The sequence below is a fragment of the Saccopteryx leptura genome, chromosome 1 (genome assembly GCF_036850995.1).
Source record: "Saccopteryx leptura isolate mSacLep1 chromosome 1, mSacLep1_pri_phased_curated, whole genome shotgun sequence".
Lineage (NCBI taxonomy): Eukaryota > Metazoa > Chordata > Mammalia > Chiroptera > Emballonuridae > Saccopteryx > Saccopteryx leptura.
The window spans coordinates 46,028,450-46,045,274 of record NC_089503.1 but is presented as its reverse complement, the minus strand read 5'-3'; the positions used below and the strand labels follow the sequence as shown (position 1 = coordinate 46,045,274).

At 41.1% G+C, this 16,825-nt stretch overlaps 1 protein-coding gene across 1 annotated transcript in view; it reads left to right on the top strand.

The window, feature by feature from the left end:
* Positions 1-16,825, top strand: part of SPON1 (spondin 1) — a 330,616-nt gene that overhangs the window by 34,510 nt on the left and 279,281 nt on the right. Inside the window, exon 2 of the mRNA XM_066365514.1 lies at positions 1,077-1,183. Within this exon, the coding sequence (XP_066221611.1) occupies positions 1,077-1,183 (107 nt within the window). The remainder of the gene's footprint in view (positions 1-1,076; positions 1,184-16,825) is intronic.

Below are 16,825 nucleotides of genomic sequence, written 5' to 3'. Positions count from 1 at the left end.
GATTAGACAGTAAAGTAATTTAAAACTCGATTTATATTAATTTTAAGAAAGTTCAAAAGAATTTCTATTAGATGACAGGTTCTGTGCTAGGAGTGAAGGATACAAAGATAATTAAACTCCAGTCTCTCTTCAACATTAACTGACAGTCCAGTGGAGAAGGCAGGCAAACAGAGAATTGCAATTCAGTGAAAAAAATTACAATAAAAGATTTCTATCTCAGGAGGTAGGGGATACAAAGGGAGGGGCGATCATCATTGCTAAGAAGGCATTTGAACTAGATTTTAGTGAAAACATAGTTCTATGGGTAAATGTGAGATGTGTATAATGTCAGTTCATAACCCCAGTTGCTATAGCAAAATCCCAGGATATAAGTTTATTTCCAGTTTATGCAAAGTATAATATGGTTATCTCTGGTCAATGAGTGATTCTTTGTGGTTATTCAGAAGTCCAAGATCCTTCTGTCTTGTGGCTCCTTCTCCAGGGATACCCGAGTTCTTTGCTGGATCCCCTGCGTTTGGCAGGCAGAGGCAGGAGAGAACAGTGGAGGGTTATGTGGAAAGTTTCTATGAGCCAAGTTGCATCATGTCTGCCCATGTTTTCCACCTAACTGCAAAGGAGACTGGCAGTGTGGTCCAGCTGAGTTCCCACAAGAGAAAGGAAATGTGTTTTGGAGAACACACAGGAGTCTCTGCCAGTTTGTGCTGTGAGCAGCTAGATTTCCCTTGGACCGATCTAATGGAAGTGTACTATTACATAACTGTCAAGATTAGAGTTGCTCACCAGGGACTATCTTTATCAAATCGTGATTACTGGGAGAGAGCTCACCACAGCCTTGGTTGGTTCAAGAATTCCCAAGTGAGAGAGCAATTCAGGCATTTAGCGGGTTCTGAAGTATAAGAGGGAACTGGGTAAAGAGAGAGAGCTCACTACTCAACTGGACAAGTCTTTCCCTCTGTCCGCTGCCCCTCTAGCCCACAGGCCTGGGATGCTGAGGGAGAACTCTCCTATCTATCCACTTGACAAACAGAAGGAAGTTGATTCCTGTGCTGATAATTTGCTTTCTTCTCTCTCTACAGTGACACTTTCAGCTGCTCCTCCCTCCTACTTCAGAGGATTCACATTAATTGCCCTCAAAGAAAACAGAGAAGGTGATAAGGAAGAAGACCATGCTGGGACCTTCCAGGTAAGGTCCTTTCTGGGCTTATGCAGCGGCTCTCCCTGCCCTGGTAGATAGAATCCAAGTGCAGCGGAGACAAACTGAGAGACTGTGGTAAAATGAGAGGTGCAAGTGTCTGAGGTGGCTTCGCCTCCAGTTTCCTTGACCATTGACCATGTGGACCATGTCTACTTGAAAGATCCAATCAAGAGGAGGCAGAAAATGCCTCAAATCTCCCTTAAGTGGTTGACTACCAGGCAAGGGCTTTTCTCTGGGCTCACAGTGCCTGTAGGCAGCAGACAGTCCAGCATGGTGCGAGCAGGGGAAACCAGAGAGGCCAGGCTGCTTTTCCTGCACAGCCGTTTAGCGATTGGCTGCCAATTCTCAAGTGTAAATGGAACAGGGGCTGCGGATAGCCAGACTGGAGGGAGTTCAAAGCACAGAAGGAGGACTATTAAGAGACTGAAGGGATTGATTTATGAGGGAAGATTAAAAGAATTAAACATGCTTTGCTTGGCTAAATGAACAGGACCAAGTTTAAGAAGTGGTAATGGTCTTTAAATGTCAGTCCTCACAGAGCAATCTCCTCCAGGGGAGGCTTCGTCTGACTTTGCACAGAAGGGCGCAGTACACCAAAAGTGGGTCAAGAGAAGAAAGGGAATCTCAAAGGCAAGGGCCCTGACAGTGAGTCATGTTTCACCGCAGAATAGTCTCTTCCAAGGGAAGTGGAGGGAGCATCAGCTCCTTTCAAAGGTCTTAAAAGAGATCAGCAAATTGTCAGAACAGTAGGGGGATCCTAGTGGGAGGCCCCGCCAAATTTACTATGACCATTACTCATCTCAAATTCCCATTGTTCTGGAATCCATTTCTATCTAGCATTTGCAAACTCAGGAAAACAAAGAAAACAACCTAGAAGATTACTGATACCCATAGCTGGCTGCTGGGGACTCAAATACAATCTATAGGCTTCACAGAGGACCCTGCCCCTGATGTCTTCCCCATCCAAAGATATTTTTTAATCCCTTGTGGCCAGCTTCTAATTTTGAATCCTGTAATTAAAAAAAAAAAAAAAGTCCATTTTTTTTTAGATGCAGAGCTTCTGGCCTAGTAGGTCTGTTAATTCCACACTCATTGTAATGTCCTTCTATGTACCTAGATGGCAGAGAGGTTGTTGACATATAGCTGAAGGAGTTACCCCATAATAATACTAATGACAATTAGCTTTTTTGCTTTTTTTTTTTTTTTCTGGTACTTACCGTAAACCAAGCGCTAGCTTAAGTGCTTTACCTTATCTTGGTTTACCTTAATTTAATTAGCTTGTCTTATTGTAGTTTAATTCTCAAAACAAAATAGATAAGAACTTTTATTTCTATTTTATAGATCAGGAAATTGAAACGAGGCAGATTAAATCATTTGCCTAAATGGTTAGTAAATAGTGAGGCCAGGTTTCTGTATCAGGTGTCTGATTTCAGAAACTAAACCATTTCTTTAGAGTATTGACTAAGCTCCTGGCACAGGTGTGTTTGGACTGGACATCAGTAAGTTTTTCATTGTAGAGAAAGGAAGATTCATACATGTGTTCAGCCCACAAAGCATTAAAATATATTCCCCTTGTCCTTGTTATGCTAATTTAGCTGGAGGTGTGGATGATTTATCAGATTCTAGCAGCTGAGAGATCTGGGTACCTGACTGTCAGGAGGGGTAAAGTTCTAAGAAAAAGAAAAGGTGAGGGTGGGATAGGGAGGTGTGATCTTAATCTTCACCCAAACAAAAATTATCTGCCTTAAAATGATGCTTAGAGGTATATACCCAAAGGGATTGGAAGCAGGCACTCAAACAGGCACTTGCCACATTATTCACAATAGCCAAATGTTCACTGATGGATGAATGGGTAAACAAAATGTGGTTTATATAAACAGAGGAATATTATTCATTCCTAAAAAGGAAGGATATTCTGGCACATGCTATAGCATCAGAGAACCTTGAAGACATTATAAGTGAAAGAAGCCAGCCACAAAAAGACAAATATTGTATGATTCACTTACATAAGGTACCTAGAGTAATCAAATTCAGAGACAGAAAATAGAGCGGTGGTTGCCAGGGGCTATGGGGGGGGGGGGATAGGGAGTTACTGATGAACAGGTATGGAGTTTCAATTTGAGAAAATGAAAAAAGTTCTGGAGATGAATGGTGGCAATGGTTGCACAATGTGAATGTACATAATGCCATTAAACTGTACACTTAAAATGGTTAAAATGGTAGATTTTATGTTATATATACTACCATAATAATAAAAAACAATGATGCCTGAGTTAGGCCAGATGGAGACATAATATAGAATTAGACCTGTGGGGACATGGCTTCTCTTTGCTGAGTGCTATTCTGTTTTAATTTAATAGATAGTCCTCTCCAAATCACTGTTGTGTGCTGCTCAGTTAAAGCTTGGCTCTTGAAACTGACTGGTAAATATAGAGCCCTGCTCACAGTGGGCAGTGAGTAAATGTTTGTTGAATGAATAAATGAACAAATTATTCTTTCTATCAGTGCCCCTAATTCAGTCGTATTTGGAATTGTTTCAGAACTCACTCCTATGTCATTATGCATGCCTCCTTTTCCCTTCTCTCAGAGCTTCCGACATCCTTTCTTATTACATCTCGGTAGTTTTCAGAGTGTGGTCTCTCAACCAGCACCATCAGCACCATCTGAGAACTTGTTAGAAATACGAGATCTCAAGCCCCTCCCAGACCTACTGAATCAGAAGCTTTGAGGGCAGGGCCCCCATAACCTGTGTTTTAACAAGCTGGCAAAGGGAAGCCAGTGCAGCTGGACTTTGAGAACCAGTGTTGAAAGGAGACATAGATCCAGCCCATCCCACATGTACTCCTCCATCATCACATCAACATGTCTGTCTGCTCCTATCTGTCCTCTCATTGCTTCCACCAGCCCTACAGGGATCAAAGTGGGAAACAAATATGAAAAACGCCTAGCATACAGTAACAATGCTTGTGTGCCAGATGTAGTTCTGAGTGGTTTACATTTATTAACTGATTTAATCCTCACAGCAACACTATGAGATAAGCTTTATTGTCCTACTTTTCACAGATGAAGAAACTGTGGCACAGAGGAATTAAGCAACTTTTTAAAGATTGCTTAGCTCTAAGTAATAAAGCTGTGATTCAAACGTAGGCAGTCCAGGCCCCTGCTTCTAACCACGGTGCACACTGCCTCTCAATGCGTACATGTTTAATGAAACAAATGAGAGTGGACTATGACATTTTTATATTGGTAGTTTCTGTGCTGAGGGCTTTGTTTGCACTATCCTACTTCATTTTTGTAGCAATCTCCTGAGACAAGTATTGTTATTCTCACTTTCCAGATGATGAAACTGAGTCTCTAAGGGGTTAAGTAAATTGACCACAGTAATGCAGCATCTATGGGGGGAGATGAGGACAAACACCGTGCCAGTGATTTTCTCTCACTTCATCTCCCCACCCCTGCCCTACGTTGTGCATTAAACGCACTCTCCACCTGGGTTCCCACCGTCTCAGATGCCAGAGGGCGAGGCATCATAGTTCATCCCTTTGTCTTACCTCTCCTGCTTCAGATATGGTGGTCTCTATGCTTGCCCCCTCCCCTCGAGCATCAAAGTCTTTTCTCTCTGTACCAAAGCTGTCGTTGTTGGAATCATTCATTTATTCATCAGTATTGATTGAATGTCTCTTATGTGCTAGGCACTGAGGTTGGCTCTGGGGATATGAAGGTGAGAAAAACAGTCTTGCCTTCACGGAGTAAACTGTTTTCTCCATGCCACAGACCTCTGCGGCCAACAGGCATGCTAGAAAGTCAGCAAGTCATCAGTAGGGACATGAGTAGATAATCAGAAACAGCAAATGCCATTGTAATTATATATATATATATATATATATATATATATATATATATATATATACACACACACACACACACACACACACACACACACACACACACACACACACATAATAATGAACAGATATTTACATACTTCTTTGTTAATACCCTCACTCTAAATCTGACAGCTTTGGGGACTTAACATCAATAGCAAAATTCTAATACTCTTTAAATCTGGTTCAAGTTTACATTCTTAGTTCTGAAAGTGACTCGGAGAGGGTGATTCTGCCTCTAAATGAGTGAGCCCTTCCATGGAGAATCCAGACTCACCAGGTTCAGAGACCACAGAAGTTAACTTTATGCCCCTTTAGACTCAGTGGGGAGGGACAAGGGCTGCTTGGTACAGGGAGATAAGGGTTACAGTGCTCACCAGTCTGGCAGAGGGCCCAGAAAAGAGGTGGGGCTGCCATCTCCGCTTCCAGCAGAGGGTCCAGCGTGGCAGCACTGGCACCAACGAGGAGATCTGTCTCTGGCTGCCAGATGGGAGAGACACAGGACTCTCTCTGATGAGCTGGTTGGGTATACTCGTGGTTAATTGAAAGTGACAAGGAATGCAGGGCCGGATTGCCTGTATAAAGTAACCAGCCATCCTTACAATTGTTTTGCTAAGAACAAATTGCTCCCTGGCGCGCTCATGGTCCAGCCAACTGCCTGGCTCCCTCTCTCACCTCCTTCAGTTCTCTGCTCACATGCCCCTTTCCCAGGGACCATCCTGATCACCTGCTTTGAAACTTCATTCCCTTCCCCTTCCACCCCTGAGCTGGACTTTCTGTCCTTTTCACCTGCTTAATTTCTTTCCATTGCTTTTATTGTCACCTGACATGCTATCTATTCTACTTGTTGACTTGAGTCTTACCTGCCCCTCTCCACTAAATTATAAGCTCCATGAAGCAGGGATTTTTATCTGTCCTGTTTGCTGCTGTATCCCCAGCACCTTGACCTGTGCCTTGCACAGAGTAGGCACTCAAATATTTATGAGAAGAATTTTAAGCTGCTAATTTATAATACTATCGCTTTATTTAATTTTAATTGAAGGCTTATATGCATCAACTAGTTTAGGCAACAGTCTGACAATCACAGAAAGAAAGACTCATTATGAAGAACAGTTTGCCTGAGAAGATTCCTTATCAACACCACACAAACACGTATCTTTTTCGTAGCTAATTATTTCATACTGTTAATCACCTGTTTTCTTATCTCTTCATTAATAATAAATATTTAGTAGCGTTAAATGGGTTCTGAGTGAGCCATGGAAGAAGCTAAAAGAGTTTTTGCCCTACTTTTCAAAAAAAATAAAATAAAATGCTATTGCAAGCCTGCTGTTAAGAATTCTTAGTTTATCTTGACCAGGCAGTGGCTCAGTGGATAGAGCATAGGCCTGGGACACTGAAGACCCAGGTTTGAAACCCTGAGGTCGCCGGCTTGCCACAGGCTCATTTGACTTGAGTGCAGGCTCACCAGCTTGAGTGTGGGCTCATCTGGCTTGAGTGTGGGATCGTAGACGTGACCCCATGGCTGCTGACTTGAAGCCCACTGTTGCTGGCTTAGCTGGAGCCCCTCCAGTCAAGGCACATATGAAACATCAATCAACGAACAGTTAAGATGTGGCAACTATAAGTTGATGTTCCCTTCTCTCTCCCTTTCTGTCTGTCCCTGTCTTTCTGTCTCTCTTGCCAAAAAAGAAAATAAAAAAATAAAAATAAATTTTTAGTTTAGTTTATAAGAAAACTTCTGTTGTTACAGTCACCTACACTTAGTCCTGCTCCTTATAAGATACTAAGATTTTTTTCATCTGCCTTTCACTATTATAAGTAATAAAGTAAAAATAGTTTCTGGCAAAAACCTTTATTTTTATTTGGTACTATTTGCTAGAATAGATTCCTAGAAGTGTAATTATAAAGGCAAAGGGTATGAACATTTTTATGTTATTCGTATATATTGCAAAGGTGATTTTCAACTCCCCCACCCCACCCCCCAAAATTCACTCAGTACTCTTTTCAACAATTTGAATATAAGCCTTCCACTATGGTAGTCACATCCACTGAGGTGAAGCATAACATATATTTCTATATCAGGACTGTGATGGGCAGGTCGACTTGATGGACCAAATCTAGCAAGATGAAAGCTAATGGAGGAGCCAAGAAAGTCATCTACCTAGATCCAAATTTCAAATAGGGTGATCAGAATGTCCTCTCTGAGAGGTGAAAAATAGTGCAAGAAGAGAGGCTGCAATTTGTGGCAGCACATTAAACAAACAACAAAAATATCCCAGAATTTTTAGTTGCCTGTAAGTAAGTTCAGAATGTGTCATCCATGAAATAGGACCACAAAAACTGATCAGGCCTTAGGGGGAGCATGAACACAGGAGTCAGACTATTTTATGGAATTTTTAATCCATCCTGAGAAGAGTCCACAATATTCTCTTTCTTTCCCTATAGAGGACACCTTTCTAGTGAACAACTATACAGTGTTTTCTTTTATTCATGCATTTGTTCATTCAAATATTTTCATAGCATTCATAGGACCCTTCACTTTTTCTTCAGAGTGAATATTACAACTTATAACTGTGTCTTTGTTTATAGGATTATTTGTTTAATATAGCTTTGCCCCATAAAACTGAAGGGCAAAACCAAATCTACTTTGTTCACTTGTGTACTAGTAGCGTGGTACATGGCACATGGTGGACACTCAACAGGTATTTGCTGAAATGAATTAATGAAAGCACTAATTACCAGCTATGTAAAAGGCAATGTCTTAGGCTCTAAACATTTGGAGGTTTACAGCAGAACTTCCTAACTCTGGTACACTACATACACTGGTGGGTTACAAATGGGTTATAAGAGAGCTCAGATATTGCTTCCCTAGATATTTGAGTGGTCTGATCTGCTTTTCTCTAGGGAAATTCTATCATTTCCTACAGGTGACATAGAGTAAAGAGACTTGTATACAAAGAATGCTAGGTGCCATAATTTTGCATGTGTGCAAATAAGAAAAATTTCAAGAAGTGATAAGTGAGTGCTTGAGTGCTGACTGGGTAGGATAACAAAGGACAGTTACTGAGATGATAACATTCTCTTTCAAGTTCAAGATTGCAGGTGGACAAGGGGTGAAGGTGAAAGGTTGTGTGAAGACCACTCCACTCTTCCCTCACACCTCTATTTTAAAACATGTCCTATTGCCCTGGCCAGGTAGCTCAGATGGTTAGAGCATTGTCCCTATATGCCAAGGTTGTGGGTTCAATCCTCAGTCAGGGCACATACAAGAATCAACCAATGAATGTATAAGTAAGTGGAACAACAAATCAATGTTTCTCTCCTTCCCTCCCTACCTCCCCCCGCCTATCCTCTCTCTCTTCCCCCCTCTCTTCTTCTCTTCCTCTCTTCCTCTCTCACTCTCTCTTTCCCTATTTCTTTTTGTCTCCTCACTTTCTTCCCTCTCTAAAATCAGTAACTAAAAATTTTTAAACAAAATAAAATAAAAATAAAACTTACCCTACTTTAGTGTTTCTCTATATATTCTTTGATAAGTACACAGAGCCCATCCAGAGCACAGTAAAAGTTTTCCCAAATGAATCAGTGAATAAATGAAATGGGATGAATGACATGCTATGCCTGTCCCTGCCCTTCAGAAACTCACTCAGTATAAAATGCCTCGTGGAGTTGTTATCCTAAAAGAACCAGCAAAAGAATACATTTTAAAAGCAATGCTGATACCTCTTGTTCAACACTTAGTTTTGTTTTTGTTTTTTTAATTGCTATCTAAGACAGTTGTAAGAAGGTGAAAAGCAGCATGCACTGTGAGTGCCTGGGGTGGACACGGGGTCTGCAGGCTTCCACAGCCCTCCCTGGTTTGTAGTGTTTGCTACTAGGGAGGATGCAAAATAGTTTCCTTCCAGGCAGACAAGCTCTGAGCGTGGAAACCAGATGCCTTATGAACAATTCAGCATCACTCTTCAACAGAGCACATCCTTGTTTTGTTTTGAAAATATAGAAAAGGATAAAAAAGGATAAAGAAAAAATCCATCATCTTATAACCTAGAGAAAATCACTATTAACATTTGGGTACATTTCCTTCTAGATTTTAAGTATATGTATGCATATATATAATTTCCAACAAGATTTTGGAACCATACTATATATAGGGTCTTATATCCTGTTTTATTTTTTGTGAACATTATATTATGAGCATATCTGAATGCGATTAAATATAATTCTACAGCATGAATTGTAATAGCTTCATAATACTCCTTTTTTACTGTTGAATTACAATGTAGTCGATCATTCCTCTATGTTAGGTGGTTCCTTTTTCCTTTTTCTTTTTTCTCTTTATTCTTCTATAAAAACACACTGCAATGAATACTTTAACTGATAATCTTTGTCAGCATGATAATGAGTATTTCCTCATTATTAATTTCAAGAATTAAATTACAGGGTCAAACTAAAGTCTCTGTCTCTCTTTTCTCTCTCTCCCCTAGGCGTGCACAGATGTATACAGGGGTGGGCAAAAGTTGGCTTACATTTGTTCATATGGAAAAAGATATGCAAGTTATGATTATTACACTAGCTTTATTAACTCAAAAAAGCATCAGAATGCAACTATAAACCTATTTTGCCCACCGCTGTGTGTATATATTAGTTCCTCTATTTCTAGAGGTCACCATTTTGAATTTGACAGTGTCAGTGGTGGGCACACATTATTATGACAGTAGGAAACATTTTGGGCTGATCTTCTTTCCCAAAAAGAACCCTGTATCTCATTATTCTTCCCATTCTAGCTTAGCTTTTTCAATTTAGAAAAGGGTATGTGGAAAGAATGTAGGTTTTAGAATCAGCAGACCTGGGCTCAAACTCTACCTCTGCCAGCTAGGTGACAAAATTGCTTAATTTTGAGTATCAAATGAGATAATTTATGTAAGATGCCCAACATAGTGCCTGGACATGATGGAGCATCAACCAGTGCCTCTTCCTTCTGAGCCAGCAATCTAGGATAGGCTTCCATATTTCTGTGTCCTCTGACTCACAAACTCCATCCTTCTGTGGATGCAGGCAGACATCTCAGTGTAGGTAAAACTGACCAGCTGTCTATAGGACTCTACCAGGTGAGCGGAAAGACAGGCTTCTGTCTCTTTACTGCAATATGATTAGGAGGACTATAAAGTAAAATAGTAAAATAAAAAAACTTTTAGGGCTGCTGGGTACATGATACCCAGTAAATAAAAACAACATTTTTTAATGTGGGTGCCAGCTGTTTGGTTGGGCTCAATTGCTGGCTTTGTGACCTATCCCACAGAGCAGCTTCTCTGAAAATGGGGTTTAAATCATACCTTGACGAAGGCTTCACACACGGGAGTGAGCAGGTTTAGGAGACCATGGCAGTCACCTCCAGGTACTAACTGGTCAAGTTGCTTCATTTACTTTAATTCTCCCCTTCTCAGCTATAAATCCCAGGAAATCAGGGACTGTCTATTTCCTTCATGACAGCAATCCCAGAGCTGGATGCAGTGCCTGACACACAACAGTTTCTTGGTACATATTTGCCAAACCAATCAATCAATTTCTCATCAGTTTCAGACCCATCCCAGGGGTAGGCACTATTATGATCCCCCTCTTACAGGTCAGGTAACACAGTGCAAATTAAAAATGTGGTGAAGGGCACAGAGCCAGTCAATGGCAGTAATTGAGGAATAAAACACCTGAGGTCTGTGCCATTTTCTTTGTTGAGCATCTTTTGTAGCTATAGAGGCAGATGTGTGGTAGAGGCAGACAGACATCGACTACTTGGTTCCCTGAAACCCTTTCTGGGTTGTTCTGGGGATCACATCAGATTTGTCATCTCACAGATCCTACATCTTCAGGTCCCAGCCCTTCACGGCCATCTCCTCTGTGCTTTCTCATGTCTTAGTTTTACTGGATTCTGAATCTGTGCCCCCAGCCCTACCTGTGAGCCCTCAAACACTAGGCACCCCCCTTTATCTTAGTATTTCACTTGTGTGCCCCTGAGGTATTAAATCCGTGGTACCCTGCAAGATTCTGCAAAGAGGCAGAAATCTGGACCCAGATCATCTCTATCTCTATATTCCCACGATCTCACCAAGGCTTGGCACACTGGCTAGTTGATAAATATTTTCCAAGTTGATGGATGACTGTTACTGAAATTTCTGGCCCTACCAGCTTGTTCGCTGGCATTAGCTGACCTCATGCTTTCTTGCATGGGAACTAGCATCGTTTCCACATCTATTTTTCTAAAGGTCTGGAAATTATTTTTAAATGCATTATAAATTGTTTAGCAAGCAATATGTAACTTTGACTGCCCCAAAGACCTTTATCATATATAAATTAAGTAACTTCAAAATGCCAATAAGTCACTGTGTAGCCTTGTAATCTCTCATCTTTAAAATGAAAATAATAGGCCTTGGCTGGTTGGCTCAGTGGTAGAGCATCGGCCCAGCATGTGGATGTCCTAGGTTCAATTCCCGGTCAGAGAAAACAAGGAAAGCAACCATCTGCTTCTCTACTCCTCTCCCTCCCTTTTCTCTCTCTCTCTCTCTCTCTCTTTCTCTTTTGTCCCTTTCTACAGGCATGGCTCGAATGAGCAAGTTGGCCCCAGGCATTGAGGATGGCTCCATGATCTCACCTCAGGTGCTAAAATAGCTTGATTGCCAAGTAATGGTGCAGCAGCTCCAAATGGGCAGAGCATCAGCTCCAGAGGGGGGTTGCCAGGAGAATCCCAGTCAGGATGCATATGGGAGTCTGTCTTTCTGCCTCCCTGCCTCTCACTTGATAAAAAATAAAATAAAATAAAATGAAAATAATGATTCCAGTCAAGATGGCGGTGTAGGTAAATGCAGTACTGGAATCCTCCCACAACCACATCAAAAGTTCAACTAAACTGCAGAACTACCATTATTCAGAACTGCCTGAAATCTAACTGAACAGAAGTCCTACAACTAGCGACTTAAAAGGAAGCCACGTCAAGACTGGTGGATAAAAATCAGGAGGATATCTCAGCTGCTGCAGTCCCCCTGAGGATCCAGGGATCCCAGCCTCACCTGAGGACCCCCCAGCCCAGGGTTCCAGTGCCAAGAAAAGAAGTCCCCACAACTTCTGGCTGTAAAAACCAGTGGGCATTGTGGCTGAGGGAGAGGGAGGGCTGCTGGAGTCCCACACGATCCTCTTAAAGGGCCCACTCACTGAACAGCAAGAATCTACAACCAAGATCTCTCTACTCAGCAAAGCCGTCCTTTAGACCAGTGGTCCCCAACCCCTGGGCCGCGGACCAGTACTGGTCCATGGGCCATTTGGTACCAATCCACAGAGAAAGAATAAATAACTTACATTATTTCCATTTTATTTATATTTAAGTCTGAACAATGTTTTATTTTTTAAAAATGACCAGATTCCCTCTGTTACATCCGTCTAAGACTCACTCTTGACGTTTGTCTCGGTCATGTGATACATTTATCCATCCCACCCTAAAGGCTGGTCCATGAAAATATTTTCTGACATTAAACCAGTCTGTGGCCCAAAAAAGGTTGGGGACCACTGCTTTAGACTCAAAGGACATATAAAATAATTTTCCTCACAAGTAAAAGCTGTTGGAGTTTATCACCGCCAAACCAGTATTACATGATAAGTTAAAGGGTCTTCTTTAAGAAGAAGAAGGAGAAAAATAAAAAAATATGAACAATAAAATGGCACCAAATACATATCTATCAACAATTGAAACTAAAAAACAAAATAATTGAACAAGCAGGACAGAAAACAGATTCATTAATACAGGGAACATTTTGACGGTTACCAGATGGGAGGAGAGTTGGGTGTCGTGTGGATGGACGAGAAAGGTGAAGGGGTTAATAATTACTAGTTGGCAGTTACAAAACAGTCATGGGGATGTCAAGTACAGCATAGGACATAGAGTGAAGAATATCCAAATAACAATGTATGGTGTCAGATGGGTATGAGATTTATTGGAATGGTCACCTTAAATTAATCACATTGTTATATGAGGTTATATTCGCAGGTTCTTGGGATTAGGAAGTGAATATATTTTAGTACATGTCTGATCACTGGGGTGTATACTTGAAACTAATATAATATGGTATGTTAAATGTGAATTAAAAAATAAGAAATAATTAAGCCTCCACTCCAGAGCAAACTATTTTATAGGATAGATCTTAATTCTGGTTTTACACATAAGTCATCGTGTTTGCTTTTTAAAATAGAGTTAAATTTAAAGAGTGAGTGGATCATAGTTTACTTAAATAGATGCCTATAATAGGCTATTTAGGTCAATTTAAAAATATTATAAATAATTAACAATGTACATTTTTATAAAAAGAACTTTTATCCATTTATTTATTGATTCAACAAATATTTATTAAATCTATTATGTGTAAGACATATTCCAGGCTGTGAGAGTATAACTGTGATAAGATGAAAAATCCCTTTTCTTATGGACATTGTGTTTCCATATTTTAGATATTTTCATGGAATAGAGTCTCAGATTTCTGGACTAAATAGTGTTAAGGCTCTTGATATAGATTATATCACTTCCCGTTGCACCTGATCAAGTAGGAGTCTGAGTAGGAGCCTGACTCAGAGCTTAGTTTTAAAGAGAATGTAGAATCTTTGCCATTACTTTTTTCTTGGTTTCTCCCCTGGACACAAAACTATCCCTCCTGTTGACCCCTGACTGATACCTGATGTCCCACAGTCCTTTGTTTTGGGGGAGGCCAGAAAGTTGTTTGGAAGGAATTCCCAACCATCTTTCATGTGGTAATTAAACCACAGTTTGCAAATCCCATTCTTGTGCAATCACTTTCTTGGAATAAAGTTCAAGACCTTAGATTTTTGCCCTGGCAAACTGATTATTCAATAGAACCCATCTCTCCAGCATATCAAGATTCTTTTAGATTTGGCATCTTTTCTCCCATGTAGTTAATTGCTGTCCTCATAGCCTTATGCCATCTGCAGATTAAATGAGCCTGTGTCCTCAGCTGAGCCATGATGCATGCCTCAGGACTTCGTGTGTCCTCTTCCTTTAGCCAGAAGCCTCCCACCCCCTGCCCTAGTATCCAGAGGTCTTGCTCCTTCACTTCTTTTAGGTTTCCACTCAAACATCATTTTTTATCAAATAATCCATTTCTGACCGTATTTTAGAAACAAACCCCCATGGCCTGACCTGTGGTGGCGCAGTGGATAAAGCCTCAACCTGGAATGCTGAGGTGACCGGTTCAAAACTGTGGGCTTGCCTGGTCCAGGCACAGATGGGAGTTGATGCTTCCTGTTCCTCCCTGCTTGTCTGTCTCTCTCCTCTCTAAAATGAATAAAATCTAAAAAACATTTAAAAAAGAGAGAGATTAAAAAAAGAAAAGAAAGAAAGAAACAATACCCCACCACTCTTAATCTCACTGATCTTTAGTTTTCTTCATTTGACTTTTCACCACCTGATCTGAGATGTGCTTGCTGGCTCCTCAACCATTTCCCCTCCCTGCAATGTCACTTCACAAGAGTGCAAACATTGCTTTGTTCAGCACTATCACAGTGCCTGGCACATAAAAGGCAGTTAATAGATAGCTGTCTGTTTCTTAGGTGTGCCTTTTTGAATTCAGCCCTAAACCAAGTTGTTCTTTTTGACAATAAAATGGCAATGACTCTGATAAAGACAATGATTCTGCCCCCTACCCAGTCCCTTGCCTTTCAAAGTCAGTTGACATCCAGGGCTTCTTCACATGTACACATATGAGGACACACATGCTTGCACACACCTCCGGGCCTCTTCTAAAGTGACCTGTACTTGTGCACCTGTCTTTCTGGATCCTAGTATAGAATCTTGCCCTGATACCAATGTACTGTTTTCATTTTATGGCAACATAGGCTCTCTGTGCTAGTCCTTGAGCCCCGTACATGGAGAAATCATACTGCCGTGCAGATTGGTAGATAGACGGTGTTGTAGTTTCCTAAGGCTGCTGTAATAAATTCCCACAAACCTGGCGACTTAAAACAACAGAAATTTATTCTCTCATAGTTCTGGAGTCCAGAAGTCTAAAATTAGTTGCGCTAAGCCAAAGTCAAGGTGTCAACAAGACCATACTCTCTCTGGGGGCTCTAGGGGGGAAACTGCTCCTTACCTCTCCTGGTTTCCGGTGGCTGCCGGCAATCTCGGCCTGTAGCCACATCACTCCAGTCTCTCTGTCTTTACGCTGCCTTCTCCTCTCTCTCTCTGACCCCCCCTCTCAAAACTGCCTCTGGGTCTCTTTGAATGACCCATGAGATTGCATTTAGCACCCTCTCCTTCTCCTCCCAGATAATCCAGGAAAAATGTCTCTTCTCAAGGTTCTTAACTTAATCACATACTTTGCTATAAAAGGTTATATTCACAGGTTCTGAGGATGAGGAAATAAATATATTTTGAGGCAACATTTTCTGCTGATTACACACACCCATTTAGGATCACTGACCTTGGAGAACCCTCAAGCTGCCTGACAATCTGACTAAACTACTCTGAAAGGTTCTCTTTCCCACTTCCCTAATGCTGCTTTCTCTAATTTCTCACCTTTCTCTATCTCTTTCCACATCTCTCTCATCAAATGACCTTGAACTACTACTAAACGTGTTGGTACCAAGTTAATAAACTACCTGTGTCTTTTCTCACCATCTCTCTTACTAAAATAATGGAATATGAGTAATCCCTTCTCCTAAGGCCAAATCCTTTACTTAGGTTCTGGATACAACCTTCTCCTACCTTCTCAGGAACTTTAAATGGCCACTAACCCCTTCTCCTTTCCATAGTCAGTCTTTCCCTTTCAATTAGATCCTTCCCTTCAGTTTAAGTCTTATAGTTCTTCCTTCATGAATCTCTTAAAATAATAACAACAACAAAATCCCACAATAATTGGAAACTTCATCCCCTAACCAATCTGTCACTAAGTCCTACTGATTGTACCTCCTACAGTTCTTTCTAAATTACCAGCTTCTCTCCTTAGCCTAGTCTTAGTCTAATCTCCTGTCATATATCCCTGAACCATCATGGCGACCTCTTCTGCCACCTCACAGTGGTTCAGCTAAGCACCCTTCAGAGGCCTGTATGACCAGTATGTCACCTCCATGGGATCAGGACTTGTGTCATTCTCTGCTGTAGTCCCTGTGTCCCAAGCATCTAGATAAGTGCCTGGTGCTCATTCAATGTTTGTTGAAGGTAATCAACTTATTACCAATTTCAGGAAGAAGATGAAATTCCTTAACAGTTTAAAGGTCTGGCCCCCCACTGTCTCTCTTTTCACATCATCCCCCCCTCCTCCCTGGGCTCTATACATACTGGTCTTCTGTAGACACTCCAGTTCCCTCCTGCCCCAGGGCCTTTGTAAATAAATGTGTTTTTTTTTCTTTTTCATTGTTTGAAACACTCAGCCCCTCGTTTCCTACCTAATGCTGACTCAGTCCTCAGACCCTAGCATAGATGTTGGAAGTTGCTTCCCTGAAGAAGCTTTCCTTAGCACCCTTATTTGCTCTTATATGCTCTCCTAGCACATATGTTTCCTCTGTAGAAAATTCCCCAGCGATCATCATGTTCTTATTGGATGACTGATAATGGCCATTCTTCCCACCAGCTGGGAATGGGGACCATTATTTTCCTAGTGCTTAGCATGTTGTCTGACAGAAATACTCAATAAATAAGTTATGCAGGAATAAAGACTAGATAATGGGGCTCATATCAGAGACAGGAAGAGGAGACAGTTTG